The sequence below is a fragment of the Podarcis liolepis genome (genome assembly GCF_965112155.1).
Source record: "Podarcis liolepis genome assembly, chromosome: 15".
Taxonomy (NCBI): Eukaryota; Metazoa; Chordata; class Lepidosauria; order Squamata; family Lacertidae; genus Podarcis; species Podarcis liolepis.
Window position 1 is genome coordinate 32,200,987 of NC_139566.1, and position 25,044 is coordinate 32,226,030.

A 25,044-nucleotide genomic window follows, 5' to 3' on the forward strand; every position below is an offset into this window, starting at 1 on the left:
GGGTTTGTGAGGCGCTATTTTGGTGTATTTATCAGCCTACAGTGTAGGAGGACATTAAAGAGAAAGGCAATGCCCGAATCAAACATGGCGACCACGGCGTTGCTTGGCCCTACAATGGAAAACTCCGGCTCCCTCCTTCGAGGTTTTTTCCCTCCCCTTCTAAAACGAACAAAATGGTGGATGGGCACGCCCTCTCTTGTGACCAAAGAGTTGTTAGGGTCGACACGGAAGTGTTCTTCACAATCCTCTCTTCCGGTTCTCATTAGACCACTTGCGGGGCAAGTTTGGCAGAAAGCGGCTATGCCTCCCTTTTTGAGCTTTAAGCAGCACCCTGGGGAAAAACCTTGTTGTCGATGTAATCCTATATTTTATACATTTTATACACAGCAAACAACGTAAGCATGTAAATAAGATTAGCAGGGTTCACCCCGCAAGCGCAGCCCCAGAGAATAGTGATAACCTTGATCCAAGCTTTTTTTAAAATACAGGAATGATTATTTCAAGCCCTGGTAGGAAAGGGAGCCTCTAAACCACGCCTATGCAATTTTACACCCATTCCCTGCAACATTTCCGCCACTCTTTCTCGCAAATGGAGGCTGCCACTACCAACATGCAACTGGGAACCGGACGTCACGTCCTACTGAACAAGACTGCACCTCCTTTCCCCTTGCCGCCCAATCTTAATGTGCAAAAAGGCCTCTTCTGGTCCGCTTCAGAACTGCCCGTTTGGGCGATAGGCGGAGGAGGGCGGAACACGCGTCCAATCAAAGCGCCAGAGAGGCCGCACGGTGGGCGGGTCGGGGAGCCTATTGGGCGAGATGCGGAGCGCGGCGACCAATGGGCGAAGCCAAAGGGGTTTGGCGCCTTCCTTTGAGCGGAGTCCGAATCGCCGCCTCAGTTCGCCTTCGCCGCCGTTGCCGCCGCCGCCGGGATCCTGTCAGGGGGTTGAAAGCCGGCCTTCCCGGCCATGTTCCTGACGGACTTTCGCAGAGATTTCTATGAGGTGGTCGTGAACCAGGTGAGCGGGGCTCCTCCCCGGCTGTGTGTGTTAGCAGGTCCCGGCGAGAGCCCCGACGGAGAAGGCCTTACTCAGCCCCGAAGCCCGTTGGGTGGCCTCGGTCGATGTTGTTATTATTGCAGTGGTACCTCGGGTTAAGAACCTTTTTAAAAATAATAATAATATTTTTTTATTAATTTTTCCATTTTAACAATCCAATCAAATCACATTAAATATTCCAAATAATACAAATACATATCATATACAGTGGTACCTCAGGTTACATACGCTTCAGGTTACAGACTCTGCTAACCCAGAAATAGTACTTCAGGTTAAGAACTTTGCTTCAGGATGAGAACAGAAATTGTGCACCGGCAGCAGGAGGCCCCATTAGCTAAAGTGGTGCTTCAGGTTAAGAACAGTTTCAGGTTACGTACAGACCTCTGGAACGAATTACCGTATTTTGCGCCCCATAGGACGCACCTGGTTTTTTTAGGGGGAAATAAAGAAAACAAATTTTATTTCCCCCCCCAGGTGCGGGGCTGGAAGAACCAGGTCGGGGAACAGTGGGAAGGCGCGCTCCGCCTCCCCGCTGTCCCCCGAGCTTGTGGGGCTGGTGATGGGGAGAAGTGCGCTGAGCCCAGGACTGCAGGCAGCTCTGCACAGCCATCGGGAGCCGGGCGGGACTTCGCGCCCTGCTCCGGATGGCCGTGCAGAGCTGCACTGAGCCCAGGACTGCAGGCAGCTCTGCGCAACCCTCGTAGCTGGTCTCCCGAGGGTTGCGCAGAGCTACCTGAAGCCTGGAGAGCGAGAGGGGTCGGTGTGCACCGACCCCTCTCGCTCTCCAGGCTTCAGCGAAAGCCTGCATTCGCCCCATAGGACGCACACACATTTCCCCTTCATTTTTGGAGGGGAAAAAGTGCGTCCTATAGGGCGAAAAATGCGGTAAGTACTTAACTCGAGGTACCACTGTAGTCCAAATATTCTGCCAAATTATAAATTTTTATTGGGACTTCCCATGCTTCAAGTTCGGGGGGGCTCTGATCATCTCATATCGCTACTGCCTCGAGTTTCCAATAGTTCCTTTAAATCTTCCTGTTGTTAACCTTCCTTCTTTCATGGCCTCTGAGTTGTTTCCACAGGCGAGTTGAAGTAAGCAAAGATGTGTTCCTGTGTGAATTTTGTGTGCTGACTCTCCTATTGTTGCAGTGTCTCCTCACACGCTGGTGTTTATGCCAAATCAATCCAAAAGTCATTTCGCTGCTGGCAGACACCATATTCTCTCAGTTACGATGAAATCAAATCTAGGCATTTGATCATTAATTTTCCCAGACCGGTTGCATCAAATATTAGCCTTTCCAGGGGAGATTTGCCAAATCGGACTTAATGTGCAGATATAATAACAAATTAAGAGCTCACCTCCCCCACCTCGGGTTAAGAACTTAATTCGTTCCGGAGGTCCGTTCTTATCCTGAAACTGTTCTTAAACTGAGGTACCACTTTAGCTAATGGGGCCTCCCGCTGCCGCTGTGCATTTTCGGTTCTCATCCTGAAGCAAAGTTCTTAACCCGAGGTACTATTTCTGGATTAGCAGAGTCTGTAACCTGAAGCGTCTGTAACCTGAAGCATTTGTAACCCGAGGTACCACTGTACTGAAATGCAAACGCCAACCTGGAGCATGAATTGGGCTTTCCTTTTGGGAGTGCGGTTGCTTGTCCTTTTATTTTATTGCTTTATGTTTTCATTCATGTTTGGTAACAACAGAGGAGCAGCTGTATTAGCCTGCTGTAGCAGAAACAAAGCGGAAACTTTAGGCATCTAAAACCAAGCAGATTTAGAAAGCCATCCCATTTGAACAGCTACTGAGGATGGACTAAGCCCAGTTGAGCTCAGTGAACCTCTGAAGTAGTAGACAATGTGCAGGTTAGCACACATGACTAACTGGAGAAAAGCCCCACTGAACCTACTGGCAGGGCTGGTACAAGACCTTTTGGCACAAGGCAAGATCCAGGCCGATGCCCTGGTGGGGTGTAAGGAGCATGCTGCCTGAGGCGGGTAGCCGTAATGGTCTGCCAGCCAGTGTTCCAAAATAGCCATGTGCATTTTATGACTGGCATGGCTCCAGCTGCAAACATGTGGAGATCTCTGGATGCCCGGTTTGCAACTAGGGTAAGCAAAATTTTACTTAGAGAAAGATCTAAAATATTTTCCTTAAAGCCTGAATTTGTTTTATTCTGGATTGTTTTATTTGATGTTTTAATGTGTTTTAAAAGGCTTTGAGATAGGTTCTTTAACATATAAATAGCATAGAAATGAAATTAATAATAAGTAGTTCAATTGCAAAAAAGCAAAAAACAAAACAAAAAAACACAAAAAACCCCGGCACCTAGATGTTCCATTGTGGCAACCATAACCTAACTTTAAAGTGCCATTTGATGATTACATTATATAACTGGTTTCTAACACTGCTGGCCATGCTAGGGCAGCAAGTTAGCTCAGGGGCTGCAAGGCAGACCACATAGTACATGGCGCAGCGGCAGTGGGAGGCCCCATTAGCTAAAGCGGTGCTTCAGGTTAAGAACAGTTTCAGGTTAAGAACGGACCTCCGGAATGAATTAAGTACTTAACCCGAGCTACTACTGTACTGCAGTGTGGAAAAGCAACATTTACCAAGCAATATAGCATGCTGGAGAGGCGGCCAGACTGAGTCCTTTCTCATATACTAGGATACTTTTTAAACACCTTCAAGGGAAGTTTCTTTCAAGTTCTTTCTGTATCCAAAATTGTGATGAATGAAGTGGCTACAGATTGTTATTTCGTAGTGTGCTATTGTCATAGACACTAATTATAATGTTCTCTCTCCTTTTCTTTTTTGGTAGCGGGTGCTGCTACTTGTTGCTTCAGATGTAGATGCGTTATGTGCTTGTAAAATACTCCAAGTAAGTCTCCTTTTTATGTCCTGTTAATGTGCAAAAGTCAAAATGGGTGTAAACTGACCTGTGTGCAAAGATGAGGGAAGTCTAGTTTTCTAATATTGTATCCAGCTAAGCTCTACTGAGAGTAGACACAGTGAAATTAATGGGTCCAACTTTGTTGTTTCCATTTATTTCAATAGATCTACTCCATTGGATGTAACCCAGCATGAAAGTTTCTGTTGGTTGATGGAGAGTTGGGAATTTGCAGCCTTTTTTTGTGCGCAATTAAAATACTGTCACCTGATAAGCAAAACTATATCTAAATTAAGCAGCGTTTTATCTTTAAACTGCCTTGAGTTCCTGTCAAGGAAAAAGATGGAGTATATATAAGAAGATTTATTATTATTATTAAATTTCTATTCTGCCCTTCTTCTGAGCATCACAGGCTTCAAAGTATAAAAACACAAAAATACAGGCCATAGTATCAAACAAAAACAACCACACACACACCAGTTTAAAAGGCCATAGATTGTTTAATTAGCCAAAGGCTAATAAGCAATGAAATCCTTTTCACACTTATATTATTTGGGACACTTTACCATATTAAGAGTGCAAAACATGTACTAAGAAATAGATCATTAAACAATGTTTTATTTACAGAACTCCTTGAATTTTTGATTGCTTGGATTCTTGTGCTTGTCTTCAACTAAATCTTATTAATTTTATATGACAGTGTGATAAATGTTTGGCCTTGCTCAAACTGCTGTTGAGGAAAAGCCATAAACTGCATTATTAAACTAATGGTGATGGCTTGCCTACCTCTTCCTCTAAAATTTCACTTTCATTTCTTTTGAGGCTTTATTCCAGTGTGATCATGTGCAGTATACTTTAGTCCCAGTATCTGGATGGCAAGAACTTGAAACTGCATTTCTTGAACATAAAGATCAGGTAAAAACATAATTAGGATAAAAAAGTCCATTTCCTTTCTAGTATCTCATGTTATAGCGCAATGTGTATTTGATAAGAAGAAATCCTATTAATTCCATTGGTGCTTCCTTCCAAATAATTCTTATTACAGTAGTCCAGCCCACTCTCAAGAAGAGTTAGCATATGAAGAGTTAGCCAGATCATTGATCCACATAATGTAATATTCAGTGGCTCTCCAGAATTTCCTTTGCTTACCCTACTTGGAGATGCTAAGGAATGAACCTGAGGGCTTTTGTATGCAACATAGATGCAGTATCACTCAGTTATATCCCTTCTCCACATGCGACTGATTCTGCACGGGAGTTAATTACTTTTTATTGCTGTGGGTGGCCTGAGTTCTCAGAATAAACAGTGTCATGTTAGATTCTGTTGCGGACAACTTAGAGGAAGACTAATTACTTTCTGTAGTCCCAGGGAATTAGCTATATTTTCTCTCAGGAAACGTAAAGAGCTAATATTTCATAATAGCCCTGAGGATATGAGACTAAAGGAAGCATTAATCTTTTGGATATGGGCCAGCATTTCATAAACAACAACAGTCTTGCTTGCATATTAATATGACTTCCTTATTTGCAGTTCCAGTATTTTGTTCTCATAAATTGTGGTGCCAATGTCGATCTGCTTGATGTCCTTCAACCTGAAGAAGACTGTGTTTTCTTTGTCTGTGACACACACAGGCCTATCAATATAGTGAATGTTTACAACGAGTCACAGGTAAATTCTGCTTCTTGAGAAAATGGTTGACCGGAATCCATTCACATGGATCCTTTGCTTCTAGGACATACTCTGGCTCCTTAAACTGGCATGGGTGAAATTCCAATAGATAGTCTTGTTTTATAGATCATAAATTCCATATTGATTTGTTCACCATATAAGATGACTTTTGCTGTAGTTGTGATGCTTAGTTTAGTTAATTTTTTTATTGCTGTTTACCTAATAGTGTTTTATAGATTGTAATTGTTTTATTGACTTGTTAATGATTGTTAATTATCTTTCACTTGAATCGTTATTTCATTAAAATGTTTCATTTAACTAAGCATTTTCTTTTACTAGATCAAACTATTGGTAAAGCAAGACGATGACCTTGAAATTCCTGCCTATGATGATATCTTTAGGGACGATGAGGAGGAGGAAGATTCTGGTAATGAAAGTGATGGTTCAGAGCCTTCAGGAAAGCGGAGGCGATTTGAAGAGGTTAGTTCCTTAAATCATGGAAGCTTAAATAAAATATACCCATGTATTAAAGGGAAATAATTGTTTCTATCACAGGGCAAAGTTTATAAATAGGCATTCATAATTTACTAGCCGCTTTGCTATGAGGAAGTGAAGGAAGATGCACTAAGCAAGCAAATGGGTTATTGTTTTTTTCTGAGAACTTCATTCTATATAAACATAAAAACTACAAGTTCAGGGAGTTAGAATTCAGTAGGCAACTGTTCTTTCAGGCACTACTTGCGGGATTACTTTATAATCAGTTGTGACAAGGACAGAGAAGGGAAATGTAATTTGCTATTCTAATCTCTGCAGGAAATAGTGGAAAGAACAATGAAAAGACGGCAAAGAAGAGAGTGGGAGGCACGCAGGTATGTCTTCAGATTATACACATTATACTTCTGTTGTTCTGTCTAATGGTAAAATTGAGATTGCAAGCTCTGAAATATTGACGTGGTTAGTGCATCATAGAAGGTGAATCTAGATTCTGTTTTTTTAAAAATTGCTTAGCTTATATATCTTGAAGACAAAGATCTGTGCTCAGCAGTTGTGTTTTAAAATATAGGTTCAAATATAGCTCTCAGGCAATCACATTGTAAGCAGAGGTTGGTCGGCCATCAGTCATGGGTGCTTTGGTGAGATTCCTGTATTGCAGGGGGTTGAACTAGATGACCCTTTGGGGTTCCTCCCAAGCCTATGATTCTATGATGTGGCATTAATTGGATGAAAGGATATTATCAAGGATAGAAATTGGTCGCCTTTAGTAGGAAAGCCTTTGTTGATTACCTCATGGACTGTGTTTCCTCCCCAAATCCAAATACAGTGGAAGCTCGGTTTTCGAACGTAATCTGTTCCAGAAGACCCTTCAGCTTCCGAAATGTTTGAAAACTGAAAGTGGAAGCCTCAATACAATAGGGAAACTCAAAAGGGAAGCCACCGTGGCATGTTTGGCTTCTGAAAAACATTAAAAAACCAAAGCAGTTACTTCCGGGTTTTCGGCATTTCAAAGCCGAAACATTTGACTTCCAAGACCCTTGAAAACTGAGGTTCCACTGTATTTCTTGTGGGTACAGGATCTCTCCTGCGCACAATTTTTTTTGGCCTGTAAAGACTCCCCAGTTGCTTCAGTGGAGGCAGCAGTTATAATATATAGCTAGATCTAGTGTTTCCTTGCATGAAAATAAACAGGGCAACCTTTGCATGTAAGAGCTCTGCATACACAATGGGGTGCTTTTGATTGGGTTGGCTCTCTTTTTCCACATTACATAGTGGAAATATTTTTTTACAAGTTTAACCTTTTGTACATAACAATTGTTAGAGTACAGCATTCTTTGTCCACTAGTGGAAGAGCCCTTGTGCTAGCGGAGGGCAGCGTTTAAAAGCTGCGGAGCAAAAGAACCCAAAGCAACAATTACACTAGCAGAAGCTTGTTTTTCAACAGATGATTCTTGTTGTGCAGTTTTTTCTAGTCAAGCGCTGTATAAATTTTATGAAATAAATAAATCTTCAGTTATGTACTTGTGTTTTCCTTTGCACAGCGACAGTCCTTCAGCACAACTCTATTGCTAGGTGCCTTTAACTTAGTGCTGCATTGAATAAACCCCATGACTTCTTTCTGTTCTTCAGGCAAGAAATTCTGTTTGACTATGAGCAGTATGAATATCACGGTACTTCAGTGAGTATCAAATATCAGTGTCAGTAGATCTTGAAGGAGAACCATTTTTTCAAGAGAAGATGTTATTACTTTGAAAACTTAATAGCAGTTAGTTCAGGATGCCTTAATTTGTGGAAAGGAAGCTCAGCTAGTAGCGCCATAGTATATTCTTTATAAATTAATTCTGTGTTTCTGGCTCTTTTGTCATGCCACATCTTTAGAAAGGCCCCTGACCCTCTTCTTGGGTATACATTTTTGCAGTAGCTTTTAACCTTTCTATGAAAATGGGGAAACGTTTGAACCATGCTGCTTTTCAGGGATAAATAAATTTAGCAATTAGATAAAAGAGTGATTTCTAATGGGAGTGCATCTTCACTTCAGGGAAATACTATTTTGGGAACACACACACAAATTCCTGAATGCCAAGATCTAATTTGGGGCAAGTACTATTTGGTGAGAGAACCCCAGCAGAGATTTAAAATCACAAAATATGCAGCAAAGTATAGCGTGGAAATACAGGCTGCTAGACCTTTAAAACATGCCCTTGTGAAGTCCAAAACTTCCCTCTTCTCCCATTATAGGAAAAAACCACACATTTGGGAGGTTAAAAATTGGTTTACTTACAAACCTTTCAAAGGACCGTTTACTGTACTTCAGAAAATTGCACAGGCGGTAAAACTTGGGTTAGTTACAAAGTGGTGAAAGTTCCTAAATATTGGTATAGGAACTCAAGATTGGCTTGTGAGTGGCACGCAGTCTGAGTTGCAGCAACCAGCTCAGACCTCCTCACATGTTGAGCTACATAGGCGGACTAGGGGTAAAGAGAGGCATGATTACCTAGTTCCTCCCAAGGTGAGAGGAAGCTAACATAGCAGGACAGCTTACTCTATGATATTAACCCCTTCATGTGTTAATTACACATAAGCATGTTGGTTGTCTTGTTATCCCCCAAACCTTGGTGATGATATGAGTTACATATTCAGCTGCCCCCGACAGACTTCTGAGTGGTGGTGCTGTATTCTGAATGTGCAGGTGTGGGGAGGGAGCAGAAAGCTCAGGTCACTCCTGTACAGTTTGAGGCTGAGCTCTTGTCTGCTGCTGCTTTCAGAAAAGAACAACAACAGTTAACAGATGTTGTAATTAGTTCAGTTTCTGAAGAGACTGTAACAAGCCATGGCTGCACCTTACTTTTGTGAGAGTAGTAACGCTGGCCCTGCTAGATGCTGAAAACATTTGCTTGTGTGGAAAAATCTGTCCTTCCCCAATCACACTCAGGTATTAATTGTTGTTTTTCCCCTCTTGTAGTCTGCCATGATGATGTTTGACTTGGCATGGATAATGTCTAAAGACTTAAATGATATGTTGTGGTACGTAATTTAGTTTGTGATAGTAGTATTGCTGACTTGCTTTCAGATGTGTTCCAACCTGTATAGAAATGCCCCTGCCAATTGCTCTACCAAAGAGGAAAATCCCTTGAAAGCATTTCTCATTATGCTCTTACGGATGTCATATAAACTACTATTTCAAGTTTTTTGGGGTGAGATCATAATCCCTGATGCTTTACTAAACATGTTTTTCAATGGTGGAATTCTACAAATGAGGCCCTCCATTTGATGAAGCGTTTGAAATTCGCCAGGCACATTTTGCACCTGACTATCGCGGGTGGCGCTGTGGGTGAAACCACAGAGCCTAGGGCTTGTCAATCAGAAGGTCGGCGGTTCGAATCCCTACGACGGAGTGAGCTCCTGTTGCTCGGTCCCTGCTCCTGCCAACCTAGCAGTTCGAAAGCACGTCAAAGTGCAAGTAGATAAATAGGTACCACTCCGGCAGGAAGGTAAACGGCGTTTCCGTGCGCTGCTCTGGTTCGCCAGAAGTGGCTTAGTCATGCTTGCTGCATAACCCGGAAGCTGTATGCCAGCTCCCTTGGCCAATAAAGTGAGATGAGCGCTGCAACCCCAGAGTCATCCGCAACTGGACCTAATGGTCAGGGGTCCCTTTACCTTTATCGGCCACTTGCGACCAAGTGAAGATGCCCGGGCGCCAGGATGGCACCTGTCATCTCCACCACCTGGAGGTGCATGCCTGGGCTGTCCTTGCATCTCAACTGTTTTCACACACTAGCAACACATCCTGTAGAATTCTGTCTGTGATATTTTATCTGCATAATCAGAATGAATTTCAGGAACCAGAAATCATATTGGAAAATACAACTTTTGAGCTGTCTGGCCCCCAAATGGCAATTAGCCATTCTGTTTTGGTGACTGTAACCCTGGTTTAAGGAGCAATTTGGCGCCTAGCTTATATATCTGAGTTTCTAACACTGGCTGTATGGTATTAATAAGGCAGATATAAAAGGAAATGTCCTTGAGGCACAGGCATTAAATGTCATTCACAGCTATACGTATTTTCATTCATTCTATTATTTATTTCCATTCAATAATTGCTTCCTTTAAAACAAGATGATTTAACAATAAAAAATTTCATACATCAAAGCAATTTCAAATCCAGTAGAAATATATCCAGAATCATCCATCCTCAGTTCCTGATATTTGCAGTTAAAAGGAATCCAGGGAGCAGAATTGGAAAAGGTCTGGGAAGGCTTCTGCCAATTGAAATAGGCAGAACTGGGTAATTATACCAGTAGTCTGAGTTGGTGTGAAGCAGCTTCAAATGTTCCATTGGGGAAATATTGTGGGGAAATATTTTATACTTGCTATTTAGGCATACCTGTGAGTACCTGAAAGCTTATCTGAAATATTTAAAGTGAAGTCCTAGACATGTCTACTCTGAAATATATATATATAATCTTTATTGTGGTCCAAAGACCCATAGAACAATTTCAGAACAAAATACAGTTAAGTTCAATGGTACTTATTCCCAGGTAAGTATGTATAGCAGCTTTCTATCCTGCTGCCCTCCAGATGTTTTGAAATATAAATCCCATCTCTGATTATTGGCCATGTTTACTGGACTGATGGGAGTTGTACGATGGAGGTAGGCTAAGGTATAGAATAGCACCTTAAAGTCTTCGGGGAACCTTTTAAATATTTGTTCACTATTCAGTCTCAGCAGGGAGAGACAGAGAATATCTACAAATTCTTGATTCAGTTGTTTTGATTTGCTTTTTAGGTGGGCTATTGTTGGACTAACAGACCAGTGGATTCAAGACAAAATCACTCAGTAAGTGAGCAGTAAATATTCTATTCAAATAGGTATTTTTAAATTGTTAGCTGCTTTGGGTGTCCTTGTGACTGGACAGAAAGAGGGAATTAAATAATTTTATAACAAATTGAATCCTTTAATGTATACAATTATGGTAGGACAGAAATTACTTTTTAAAGCGGCATGCCCGTTTCATGTGTTAGGGGCGATCCCCAAATCTGCAAAGAACTGGGAAACTTGTTTTTTCTGGGAAGCACGGTATTTATAGCGTTTGCTAAGGCTGCATTGTATTTGAGAGACAATAGACTTCATTCCTTTATAATGTCAAAGGAATTTTACAGCATGCATTTTACTGGCAAGCTGTTTCTAATAAATTGACTTCTTTCCACATTGAATGTCCTGAAAGCAGGAATGGTGAAACTTTATCTCCTTTTCTATAGAACCCTGCACTCCACCAATCAGAGCTAGTTGCAAAACAGTGGGTGAGGGTGGCAGACATATACTTTCATACCGTTAAGGAGCAGGGCATCTACAAAGCACATGCTGAGCTCAGTAATTTGTGTTTAGTACCAGAACTAATCTTGCAGCCCTTCCTAAATTCCACTTCTGGCTTCTCCCATATTTTTCTTAATTTCACCAACCTAACATAGAAAACGCCTTCACTGTTGTCAAACATAAACCCTTGCAAATCTGCTCATCTAGAGATCTACTGGTAGATATCAGTATATATATTTTTTGCTCATCCTTTCTCCAAAAGACATTTAATATTTAAAAGGCAGATAATAGAGCTGTCGGGGAAAAAGATTGAACTAACTATTTTGTATCTGTTTTCTTTGTAAAAAGAATGAAATACGTAACAGATATTGGGTCTCTACAGCGGCATGTATCTCGGCATAACCATCGCAACGGGGATGAAGAAAATTCTCTTTCTATTGACTGCATGAGAATAGCATTTGAATATGAGTATCCTTCTAAATTACTTTGCGGAAATATTTCTAAGACTTGGGTGAAGTGGTTTGTAGTACCAGTTGTTGAATTGCCTATGCCAGTGGTGGCGAACCCAGAATGGGCATGCGGAGCCCTCACTGCTGGCACGCGCGCCATCGACCCATCTGCGCTTTTGCTTTGTTGTTTTTTACACTTGTGCTCCTGCTCCTCCCCACACTACTGCGTGCGCCTGCTGCTTAAACCCAGAACCTTTTCTCCCCCCCCTTTCCCCCCCCCCGGTAGCCGGCAATTGTGTTCAGCAATTGGTCTGTTTTTCAATTGGCTGTGGCAGTGGCTGTTTCTGACTGGGTGCAACAGCATTTGTTATTTGACCCTCCTTGTGATTTTTTCTGCGCTTTTTTTGGTGCTGCGTGGTAGTTCCCAGCTCCCCCCCCCCTCCAACCCAGGCCTCACCCATTCCCTTCCGGCCCCTCCCCCCCAAGCTCCAATCCTCCACATGACCCTTGCCTCCCGCGGGCCTGACCTGGGCTAGGAGGGCACTTGTGCCTGCCACCTCCCTGCATGCCTGGCCCAACCCAGCCTCACCCCTTTGCTGCGGTGACGTTGCTGGAGGGAGGGAGGGAGATGGGGAAGACCACGCCGGGATCACAGGTGGGGAACAGGCGGGCAGCCACGGATGTTGGGCTGGCTGGCTGGGGTTGGGGCTCTCCCTCTCCTCCTGGCCGCCGCTCACCTGGCCTAAGGGCTGCTCCGTCCTCTCCATCGCAGTAGCCCGAGAGTGAGCCAGCTAGCCAGATGGGGAGCGCGCCCTGGTGCACAGGGTGGGAGGGGGGAAGAGGGAAGGAGATGGCAAGATCCGCAGGGATTTTTCTGTTGTGTCTCCCCCCCAAAAAGCTCAGCAACTTTGGGGTGTCCCCCCAAAAAAGCTCAAAAACCTTGGGCACTTTGTAATAAATAAGTGGCTTTTGGTTTGCAGTTTGGGCACTCAGCCTCTAAAAGGTTCGCCACCACTGGCCTATGCTATGTGAGTTCAGACATAATGGCACTATTTCAAAGCAACCCGTTTATTGGAGCACAAGCGAGCAATGAACTCAAGCACTCTTGCCTTCCCTTTCCCCTCTGGAAGCTGGTCTCCGAAACCAAGAAAGTCCCTCAACAGCCAGACGCAGGAGAGGGAGGACTTGGGGTTGCCATTTGTTCATGCTCCAAGAAACTATGGTTTATTGAAGCAGCCCTGTCATATCTGAAGCAGGTCATTGTGATCCAGACAGGTCATTTTGAACTAGAAGATAGCAGGCTTTTTTTGATCCAGCCTGCTGTAATTACTTTTCCTAATTCTTATCGATGGTCTTAGCTTGTGCCTTGCGCTCTATCAACATTGGTCTCTGTATGAAAGCCTCTGTAATACCTGCTACACTTCGGCCAGCTTCAAGCTTTGGTCTGTGCAAGGGCAGAAGAGACTTCAGGAATTCCTTGCTGATATGGGGTGAGTTAATAAGGAGATTTTAAATAAATAAAGAGTTTGTATATAATATATAGCAGCATCAATGTGTGTGGCTCTTTTACAAAGTTCAGGAGAATGGGTCCTTGTTCTGAATTGTTTACAATAAAAAGCACATCATAGGAGATACAACATAGAAAGGGGAGCAAAATGGAGAAAAGGATAATGGGGGGATTTGCATTGATTTCAGTTAACAGGCTTATTCACAGTAGGGCATGAGGACTAGGGCAGTGATGGGGAGCCCCTATGCCCGACTGATTCCCTGCCCACAGCAGGGTTTGTAGGCATTCCCAATCTGCTGATTGGCAGTGTCTGCAAAGCCTTCTGCCTTTGCCCTTGCAGTTTGATTTCCAATTGTGCAGGGAATGAAATACTTCATCTGCTGTCATGGTGATGTTAGGTGATTGACAGGAGTGCCCTACAGATCTTGGAGAGGTCAGGATCTGGAGCACTAGCTGGATCCAGTTCATTGGCCCTGGACTAGGGGGTTGAGACAAAGGATTTGCAGGAATGGTTTTGAAGGTGGATTTTGAAGGAAGCAAGAGGAGGCATTGCATGGATAATGTTGCATGCAGGCCTTTGCATAAGGGGCAAAAGGAGAATTGGGAGAGTCATTTGGATGGCTGAAGGTAGTGGAGCTCGAGTAAAGGTCATGAGCAAGGCTGCCAAGCCAGGCAAAGTTTGACGTGCTTTCCCCTAGACTATTGGGAATGTCTCCAGAAAGTTCCATGTTTAAACTCTAGCATCTCCAGGTACAACTGGTCTGAAATCCTGCCATTCAGTGTAGACTCAGTGTAGACTGAGCTATATGGCCTTATGGCTTGATTCAGTTTAAGGTAGTCTTCTATATCAGTGTTTCCCAACCGGTGTTCCGCGGCACACTAGTGTGCCGCCAGACGTTGCCTGGTGTGCCGTGGGAGGGAGGCGGGCGAGTCGGGCGGCGAGAGGCGGGGCGGCGGCGAGGAGAGGCCGCCCAGCGCGGGGCTCTCGCCGTCTGCCTGCCTGGCTGCCTGCCTGACGCACAAACCCCCGGCGCAGGCGCCCCGCTTGTTGACACGGGAGGGGAAGGGGGAGAGGAAACGCTGCTGGTGCCGCTGCTCCTCGGCGGCGGCTCCTCCTCTCAGCCCGCCCTGCCTATATTTGCGCCAATCCCCGCCCACTAAAGCATTCGCGCCTCCCAATGGGAAGCCTTGCTGGCCGGCGGGCGCTGCTGCCTGAGAGTTCTGAAGCCACGCCCACTTTCCCAGAGACTGGCAGTTCTGAGGGATCCAGGGCAGGGCCGGCGCGCGCGCGCTTCTTGCTGCCCGGGCGCTTGCTCTAATCCCGCCTTCCCTGGGAGGGAGGGACGGCGGTGGCCGCGAGCGTCCGGGGTGGGGCGCACGCTGGCTCTCCCTGGCGGCCCCCGTGCCTGGCGTTCTATCAGTGCGCCTCCTCTCTCTTTCCCCACCCATCCTCCACGTGCTGCGCTCTAACCCGGAGTTAGAAGCGAATTAGAACACGCCCCCCGTGTGTGGTGTGTTTTTTTTGCTGCTCCTCTTTTTTTAGGGCTTTTTGGCGGCTTTTGGGACGGCGTCGAGGGGTGGCGCCCACGCTCCTTGTGCGCCCGCCCCGGAGGCTCGCCCGCGCGGTAGTGCTAGAGGAGGAGAGAGGTGGGCATGGCGGCTGTTTTGGAGCTGTTGCTGCAGGACGAAGTGGCAGCCAGCGCTGTCGTGCGGTGGCTGAAGGCGAGCCAGAGCCCCTGCGCCGTGGAGGTAAAACGCGCAGCGCCGCCCTTGCTTCACCCAGCCCTCGGTTCGAGCGGGAAGTATCCGGGAAAACGGAGTTGATGCTGGCCTTCAAAACTCTGCGCTCCAAAAGGGAGGCGGGAGGGGGAAAAAACAGGTCGACCACTTGAGGTTTCCTCCTCTGGCGGGATGCTAAGTGGGAAGCTGCAGCCTTCAGGCCTGCGCTATGTGAACTCCTGAAGGGCTCTTGCGGTAGCTTTTCGGGAGCCCAGGTGTATATATGTGCCCCCCTGAGGGAGCCCTTCACTGAACCTGAGAACCCTGCTGTGGAGTTGGTGGGACTGAGTTGCTGTGCGCCCTTACGAATCCTTCCCAAATGCAGCTTTAATGATTCAGAAACAAGACCTACAGAATTCGTTGGAAGTTACTATTTTTTTATTTTTTTTTACATAAGTAAAAAGTGACCTTTCCCCATCTGGCATGGTGGTGTGCCTCGAGATTTTTTTCATGAAACAAGTGAGCCTTTGCCCAAAAAAGGTTGGGAAACACTGTTCTATATTCAGTTAGAAAACAGCCATTAACTAACCAGCCCTGGTGATCATCTAATGTTTATTGGATTGATTTCCCCCCAAATTGATTTTTGAATTCTGAATTTATTGTTATTCACGTTTTATACTGTATTTTATGCTGTTTTTTGTTGCATCAATTAAGTGTTTTAAATTTGTTGTTAGCAGCACTGAGCCCAGTTTTCTGAACCGGGAAGGGCGGGATATAAATAAAAAAATATTATTTTATTATTATTATTAGTTTTTTAATAATGAACATGAAGAGATTGTGATTTGGCAGACTTGCTTCATCACTGAAAATGTGATCTCTTCCCCACCTCCACTCCTCTCCCTCAGCTTACCTTTGAAGCAAGTAAAACAGAAATTCCACTCTATGGACATTTCCTTGAAAGAGAATCTACAGGAGATGATTGAAGAATCTGCAAATAAGTTTGGGTAAAACACTTTTTTACGTATTTGGAAGTCTTAGTAAACCTTTTCATCTCTGTGTGATGGCCTAAAAGTGTATTGTAGCCTGTCTGGACTGAGCAGAAGCAGAAACCCACCCTTGCCCTTAGATTTCTACTAAACTTTCAACCAACTATTGAACAGTTCATCAATTTTTTTAAAAAATAAACTAAAGCACTGCTAGCAGGTCTGCCCTTGCTGCTTACTATTTCTCAAATATTTTTATTTATTACACCTTCCAAGGAGCTCAGGGTCTTAGGGTGGTATATGGAGATTATAACACAAACCTAATTTGCACGGTTGTTTTAGTGATTTCTAAAGTAACATGAGGGACGCTGGTGGCGTTGTGGGTTAAACCACAGAGCCTAGGACTTGCCGATTAGAAGGTTGGCGGTTCGAATCCCCGCAACGGGGTGAGCTCCCGTTGCTCCGTCCCTGCTCCTGCCAACCTAGCAGTTTGAAAGCACGTCAAAGTGTAAGTAGATAAATAGGTACCACTCCGGCGGGAAGGTAAGCGGCGTTTCCGTGTGCTGCTCTGGTTCGCCAGAAGCGGCTTAGTCATGCTGGCCACATGACCCGGGAGCTGTCTGTGGACAAATGCCGGCTCCCTCGGCCTATAGAGTGAGATGAGCACGCAACTCCAGAGTCGGTCACGACTGGACCTAATGGTCAGGGGTCCCTTTACCTTTAAAGTAACAGGATTTTTAAAAAACATGATTTTTTGGTGTGTGCCTAGGCAGAAAAGTACTATTTATAAATAGTAATGCTCTAAAAGGAACTGTTGATTGAACTAGCTGCCCTGATATCACAGAAATGGCAGGGCAGGCAGAGTTCTTCAGCTGCCACCAGCTGAACTGAGTTGATCTAATCCTAGAGAGGGTCAAGGCAAGCAGAAAGTGTTAAGTGTTAGGCCAAGGAAATGAGGATTGGAGCAGGGAAATGCCTAGAAAAATGAGAGGAAGAGGAAAAGAATAAGGAAAACTGAGAGAAAGACAAGCTCCTACATATTGCCATGAGCTACATAGGGAAGGGATTCAGGTGGACAGAGTTTTGTTATTAGGTAGTCTTCCAGAAATGGCCTTTAGAACATTAAATTCATGATTGCTTTAGCTACTTTCATGGTGTGTGTGTATATAGTATGTTCAGTGCTAAGACAGCAGTAGGGATTTAAAAAACGCTTTTAACATCTCTTTGTTGGCTTAATTTGGTTTTGCAGAATGAAGAATTTAAGAGTACAAACCTTCAGCATCCAGTTTGGTTTTAAAAATAAGTTTTTAGCAAGTGATGTGGTGTACGCAGCTGCTTCTTTAATGGAGAACATGGAGAAGGACGAAAGTGGAACTGACAATTTCATCAAAGCTTTGGATAGTCTTTCCAGGTAACACACATAGTTTTTCAAGCTCATTCAAATCTGCTTTTTTTTAAAAAAAATTGCCCACAGCTGACTGGCAGTAAGGCATTCTAAACTGTTACATCAAAAATTCAAGGTCAGTATCCTGTAAGAATGTACCAAGCAAGTGGTTACTGATAATAAATTAAGAAGTCTTCAGTACAGGTTTTTCTCTTCTCTGGTAAAGTAAGGTTCTTTCTGTTTTCCTTTTTTTTTCAGGAGTAACCTGGACAAGTTGCATCAAGGGCTGGAACTAGCCAAAAAGCAACTTCGTGCAATTCAGCAGACCATAGCCAGCTGTATCTGCACCAATCTTGTAATCAATCAGGGACCGTTCCTTTACTGTTATCTCATGGAGGTAAAATTTGCCTGGACTTGTTTCTCAGTTCTGTGCTGTACTTTTAAAACACATAATTTACGTTAACAAGCTTGAAGTTCTAAATCGAGTGGTTTTACCTTCACACACTTGACACCTGCTGTATCTACAGCTTTTCAGGGCCAAATTTAGATTAGACCGTGGAAGTGCTTTTAAAAGAAATGTAAAGAAATCTGATTGCAAATCCGCAATGTTTGGCCCTGCATTATGGAGCCCAGGAGAGTGCAGTGTTTTTAAACATCTTAAGATTTGACTCTGCATGAAAACAGGGCTTTGAGTGAAACTTGCAAGGATACCAGTCACTGTACTGTATTTTTTAATTGTTGCAACCTGCCCCAGGGAGTTTGTGGTGAAATAGTATACGTTGATGGTGGTAGATTTGTGATCCAGGAGATTCAGCAATCACCTTCAGGAAAGCAGCTGCACAACTGAACTTTTATTTATCTTAATAATAGCCCTGCATACTGCTTGACAAGAACCTTTCGAATCTCAGGAAGAGAATCTGTTGGGGAGAAAAAAGACCCAGTGGCCTGGTATACATGTAGAAGCTCTGGCACACATCTAAAAGGACCATTTGCCCTATAACCTGTCTATGGAAATTACTGCCTTTTGGGGGCAGGTTTAGTAATTATATCTCTTTTTTCCTTCCCAGGGCACACCAGATGTGAAACTGTTCTCCAGACCAGTATCGTTATGCCTGCTTAGTAAATACTTACTCAAGTCATTTGTTTGTTCTGTAAGTCATTTTCTGTTTCCCCTTCTGGGTTTGCTTAAGTTACGCTGATGTTCTGCGTCTAGCAGCGTTGCTCAGACAAGACCTCTTCCCACAGCAGAATGGGGCGGGGGAGCAATTTTCAGAGATGTCCTGCAGTCCCCACACCCACATAATCTGCTCCAGGAGCTCCCTTACACCTCTTGAACACATTTAAAGGAGGGGGGTGTTGAGTGGCCCTGCTGGATACAACTCATCATCGCCATGATGTCGAACAGCACAATTTTCTTTTAAAATGCACTCCTAGAGAGAGGTGTGCCGAAGTGATACCTAATTGTACTCCTAAGGACCAAATTACAAAGGTCATGGCTTGCAATGCATACAGTAAGCCTGCAACTTACTTGGTGGTTATATTTCAGGGATCACACCTAAAGCCAAAAACCATGTACAGTCGTACCTCGGGTTACATACGCTTCAGGTTACATGTGCTTCAGGTTACAGACTCCGCTAACCCAGAAATAGTACTTCGGGTTAAGAGCTTTGCTTCAGGATAAGAACAGAAATCGTGCGGTGGCGGCGCAGCAGCAGCGGGAGGCCCCATTAGCTGGAGTGGTGCTTCAGGTTAATAACAGTTTCAGGTTAAGAACGGACCTCCGGAACGAATTAAGTACGTAACCAGAGGTACCACTGTATAGTCAAAAAACATTAGTTGCAATTTTGGGTGGGATTTTTCCTGGGGATCTGCCCCCTTTTTCTTTCCTTTTTAATTTTTGTTTTTCCAAGAGCATAAAGCTGAATTTAATGTGCAGATTTTTTAAAAAGCAAATAGTGCCAGTGATTCTACTGGGAAATTTACTCACAGTAAAAATGGCACTTTCAGGCGAGCGATTTTTCTTAGGTTAGGGGCAAGGGGTGAAAGGGTTAAATTCTCTCCCCCCCCCCCAATTTGCTGCAATTTAATATAACTCCTTACTTTGGCTCTAGAGTTTGATGTGAGGGCCTGGGCGGGGGGAAAGGAGCAAGGCAGGGAGCCCACATCCCCCCCCCAATTTTTCTGTTTTTCCCCAGGCTTTCTCATGTGTATTCTAAATTAACTCAAAAACTGACTTAAACAAGGCATTGTATTGGAAGAGTAATACTACAGGACAGTTTTATTTCTGAGCATCATGTGTTGGATGATTTTTTTTTTATTCATTTGGTAAGGCAGAACATTGTAAATCTACAAAAAGGCCAGGTTTTCCAAGGAAAAGCACATTCAAAAAAGAATTATGCATTTCATCCACCATAGTGCTGTAACAATTTCTGTTTTTGAATTTTATTAAATTGCACTTTAAGCAACTTACCATAGCATTTAAACTATTTTTATTGTAAGGCACACGTGAGTTCCTTTTAAATATGGGTAAGATAAAATCTGATAAACCTAGCAGAGCAGTAAGTATAAATAAATATCTGTGTGTGTGATTACTGGAAACAACGTCTGTCTGCTTACTGCTGCCTAAGGAACCTCAAAACGTCTAGCGAATGTTTGATCTATAATCCTTTTTAGATAACTTTAACCCTCAAATTAACTCCTCATCAGTACTTTAAAAAGCAGAGCTGAAGTTTTCTGATTCTGTCTTTGATGTTTATGTAATCAATGTGCTTTCTGGTTTCCAGACAAAAAACAAGCGCTGTAAGCTGCTGCCGATGGTTATGGCCGCACCAATGGACACTGAGCAAGGCACAGTGATCATGGTGGGGATTCCGCCTCATCTGGAAAGCTCAGACAAAAAGAAGTAAGAGTTTTATTTGCTGGCCCCTTTAGATAAGATGCTCCATAAACTGAGCTGGCTGTTCCAAGTCTGATCATTGTTCTGGAGTAGGGGAGTGGGGAGAAACCGCAGATATGCATTTGCAGTGAAATAGGCCAACTCTGTATGGTTGTTTGGGTGCATGCTGAGAACTAGCCTGGTGTAAAGGTAAAGGGACCCCTGACTGTTAAGTCTAGTCGTGGACGAATCTGGGGTTGCGGCACTCATCTCGCTTTACTGGCCGAGGGAGCCAACGTTTGTCCGCAGACAGCTTTCCGGGTCATGTGGCCAGCATGACTAAGCCGCTTCTGGTGAACCAGAGCAGCGCACAGAAACGGCGTTTACCTTCCCGCTGGAGCGGTACCTATTTATCTACTTGCATTTTGATGTGCTTTCGAACTGCTAGGTTGGCAGGAGCAGGGACTGAGCAACGGGAGCTCATCATGTCGCAGGGATTCAAACCGGCGACCTGATCGGCAAGCCCTAGGCTCTGTGGTTTAGACCACAGCACCACCCGCATGGCTTGCATTTTGCACTTGAACCAAGGAGACTGAAGTTCAAAACCTTGCTTAGCCATGAAATCCGCTGGGTGATCTTTAGCCAGTCACTATTTCAGCCTAACTTACCTTGTATTGTTGTTGCAAAGATGAAATGAGGTGTTAGCGGGGTCCTAAACTCCTTGGAGGAAAGGAAGCATGGCAATGCTTTGCTGAGTTTGCACAGTTGCCATTTTTGCAGCTTGTTAAATTTAAGCTGTTGTATCAAACGATTTTGCACTTGTGCAACGTGGGGCACCTGGATTTTGCCAATCCCCTACAGCCTTCAACATTCCCTGAAAAACTGCTCCTGGGGGTTGGTGGACTTTCTGGAGCTGTATGGGGGGCTGTAACTGGGGGGGGGGGAGATCAGTGCTTCACTCTAGGACCAAATACAACCATCTAAGGGCTATAGCCCTTAGACCAGGCGTAGGCAAACTCCGGCCCTCCAGATGTTTGGGACTACAATTCCCATCATCCCTAGCTAACAGGACCAGTGGTCAGGGATGATGGGAATTGTAGTCCCAAATATCTGGAGGGCCAGAGTTTGCCTATGCCTACCTTAGATGGTTGCATTTTTGGTGCGTGTGCTTATTTAATGGGTGCTTGGGGTACTTTTTAGAGAAAGGCTAAATGCTTGTTGACTTTTCCTTTCTGGGGAAATGCAAAATGCTTGTTTTTCTCTCCCTCTCTAGCTTTTTCGGAAGAGCATTTGAAAAAGCTGCAGAAAACACCAGTTCTCGGACTTTACACAACCATTTTGACATGTCTAGTAAGTAAATGCTGCATATCTTATATAAACTAGTGCATCAGCAACTTTTAGGCTTTTCCATGCATGCCTTTGTTTACTTGTTTTTTAATGAGGCACATTTCAGAGAAAATCGTGCAAGTCTGAGTACTTTACTGAGTATTTGTAAGCTTGTAAAAGAGCTGTGGCAGTCAAACATCACTGAGACTTGGAATGTTCACCAGGAGCCAACAATGTGCTTCACCTACTGATGTGCCCTAAAACCAAGTAGCTGTTGTTGCTTTGCATGGATGATGGATCAAAGAGGTAAAAGGCTTATCGGCTCCAAGTATTTACTTCTTGGCAGTCAAGTAGTGCAGCTTCTAGTTTTAAAGTTTCAAGCGTGCACACTCATCAGTTGATGAGCACAAGACCAACTGATGACTGGCATGTATGAAAAAAAAATAACCCCACATCACAGACTAATGACCTGATATTCTTTCAACTAAAGTGCTTTTTGGTGGGAACACTTGATACATTTATCTTTGAGTGTGAGTCATTGGGGGATTTGATTGATGATCATGTATGTATGTATGTATGTATGTATGTATGTATGTATGAACTATGAGGAAATATTACAATGTTGGGAGCTTTTTGCTCTAGGGAAAATAGTAAGAGTAGGGAGATAATAGAGGCACATAAAATTATGTATGGTGTAGATAAAGTGGATAGAAAGAAGCCTTTTGTCCCTCTCATAGTTTTAGAGTCATCCAACTAAGAGTGAGACATTGAGAAAGAGGAAGAATGTCACACAGGGCATAGTTAAACGTGAAATTCTCTACGACAAGAAGTGGTGATGGCCGCCAACATGGACATATTTAAAATGGGATCAGACAAATTAATGGAGGATAATGCTCTCAGTAGCTACTAATCATGATGGCTGTGAAATAGCATCAGGGTGCCTCTGAGGAGCAGTTGCTGGAGAACAACCATTAAGAGAGAATTGCTGTCCTCATGTCCAACTTGCGGCCTTCCCACAGACATGGCTGACCACTGTGGAAAAAGTGGCTTTTCTCAGGTTAGGTCCAGTCGTGGCTGGCTCTGGGGTTGTGGTGCTCATCTTGCTTCATTGGCCGAGGGAGCTGGCGTTATGTGGCCAGCATGACTAAGCCGCTTCTGGCGAACCAGAGCAGCACATGGAAGCACCGTTTACCTTCCCGCCAGAGCGGTACCTATTTATCTACTTGCACTTTGACGTGCTTTCAAACTGCTAGGTTGGCAGGAGCAGGGACTGAGCAACGGGAGCTCACCCCGTCGCGGGGATTCGAACCGCCGACCTTCTGATCGGCAAGTCCTAGGCTCTGTGGTTTAACCCACAGCGCCACCCACGTCCCTTAGGTTAACTAGTCCTAAAATGAATTCTGCATGTGCAACGGTTACCAGTTAATACTGGTAGCGGTGGCTTCTAAATTGACTCTTAGCAATGTAGAGTGACTGGGGAAATCCAGCCAGATGGGCGGGGTATAAGTAATAAATTATTATTATTATTATTACCGCCAGAAAATGTTTAAATCAAGTTGTCACTGTAATATAGAACAGGTCCATCATGCTGTGATATGCTGTCTCTCCAGTATTTGTGCCGTTACAGACATTTCTTTTATTGTTTTAGTTATTGAATTGAAAATGGAAGATCGGAGCAAATTTCTGGATGCACTTATTTCTCTTTTGTCCTAGTGGTAAGATGGCGCTGAAGGATAATTTTTTTAAACCATTGAATCTTGAACAATTTTAGAACTCATTAAAATGCATCTGATTGTGTTCTATTTTTAAAGTTTTGTCTTTCTCCTTTTGTAAGGTCTTGATACCGTTTTATCTGTGAGTTTTACCTTATGTATATGAATTTGTAAATAGCAATTATCTTGTATCTACCATGTTTGGTTTGTATAGCTTTGATGTAAACCTATTTTAAAGTATTGGTGTTTAGATGTAGCCAATGCACGTTTGTTCTTGAAAAATTTAATCAAATAAATTTTTCATTTTATGTCTTTGTTGATGTAAAATCCCTGTGCTATCTAATGATGCCGTGAACACCAATATTTTGCTAATCTGCATACTACAAAAACTGGGAACGCAGACCATCTCATTTTATACTTAGGGTGTGCCATGGGTTTCACTTAGCATGAACTGGTCCACCAGTATTCAGAATTTGTAATGTGCTTTTTAATGCTTCAGTGTTTTGCTTCTGTTTATTTTTATTTTGCAATGTTTATATACCGCTTAATCAACAAAATATCTCTACTCAATCCAAGTTGTGGATATTGGCTATGTCTATGACAGTAACATTGTGTACTTTGGTTTGTTTGTTTTTTTCCATCCAATCTTCAGTTTCTTTCCCTATCTCCATCCCCCTCTATGATGAAGCCCATGGGTGTGTCTGGAGCAGGGGTCAGCAAGCTTTTTCAGCAGGGGGCCGGTCCACTGTCCCTCAGACCTTGTGGGGGGCCGGACTATATTTTGGAGGGAAAAAAATAATGAACAAATTCCTATGCCCCACAAATAACCCAGAGATGCATTTTAAATAAAAGCACGCATTCTACTCATGTAAAAACACGAGGCAGGCCCCACAAATAACCCAGAGATACATTTTAAATGAAAGGACACATTCTACTCATGTAAAAACACTGATTCCTGGACCGTCCACAGGCGGATTTAGAAGGCGATTCGGCCCCCAGGACTTAGTTTGCTTACCCATGGTCTAGAGCAGGGATTTCCAACCAGTAGATCACGATCTACCGGTAGATCCCTGGCTGATCCTGGTAGATCACGGGATCCTTATCGTGTACAAAAAGTTATGGGGGGAGTAAAAAAACTGTTCAATCCTCCCCCCAAAAAGCTCAACAACTCTGGGCACTTCACTCCTTAAAAAAAATAAAATAGCTTAACAACTGGGCAATCCACCCACCCCACCCACACTCCTCCTACCTCCAATGACAATGGGTAGATCACTGCCAGTTTTTTTATACTGGGAGTAGATCACAGTCTCTTGGGAGCTGGACATGCCTGGTCTAGAGGGTGCAGATGCGGAAAACAGAAAGGTAGGGTTCAGTAAGGATCATAAATCTGAACAATGATGACAGCTGAAAGCAGGTCTTTCAGGACCCCGGACAGAGACCAGGGAGCTGGCAGCTTATTCTGAAAAGAACCATCTCAGCTGTGCCCCTGACTGTCCCTCTCAAGGCTCCACCCCCTTGCTGATTAGTGCACATCCCCTGGCTTAGACCCTGGCGCTCCAGTGCCTCTCCAGGATCCAAGGCCAGCCTGCCCATGAAACAGGGTGAAGCAGCTGCCTCAGGCAGCCAAAGCCCCCGAGGCAGCATTCCCGCAGGTGCCTGCCCTGGCA

At 44.0% G+C, this 25,044-nt stretch overlaps 2 protein-coding genes across 2 annotated transcripts in view; both read left to right on the plus strand.

Annotated features, from left to right (window-relative positions):
- Positions 1-696: 696 nt before the first annotated feature.
- CDC45 (cell division cycle 45) lies at positions 697-23,685 on the plus strand. Its single transcript, XM_083479055.1, has 18 exons — positions 697-1,018; positions 3,877-3,936; positions 4,768-4,860; positions 5,476-5,613; positions 5,953-6,093; positions 6,427-6,482; positions 7,738-7,786; positions 9,071-9,132; positions 10,895-10,945; positions 11,771-11,890; positions 13,230-13,361; positions 16,003-16,101; positions 17,330-17,491; positions 17,723-17,861; positions 18,532-18,615; positions 20,248-20,366; positions 21,613-21,689; positions 23,314-23,685. Exons 1-18 carry the CDS (start codon positions 968-970, stop codon positions 23,376-23,378), a joined length of 1,698 nt encoding a protein of 565 aa, XP_083335181.1. The 5' UTR covers positions 697-967; the 3' UTR covers positions 23,379-23,685.
- The window catches only part of LOC310695094 (septin-2), a 125,456-nt gene continuing 115,347 nt past the window's right edge, over positions 14,936-25,044 (plus strand). The window contains exon 1 of the mRNA XM_083479069.1: positions 14,936-14,947. The gene's annotated coding sequence lies outside the window, so the exon portion shown is untranslated. The remainder of the gene's footprint in view (positions 14,948-25,044) is intronic.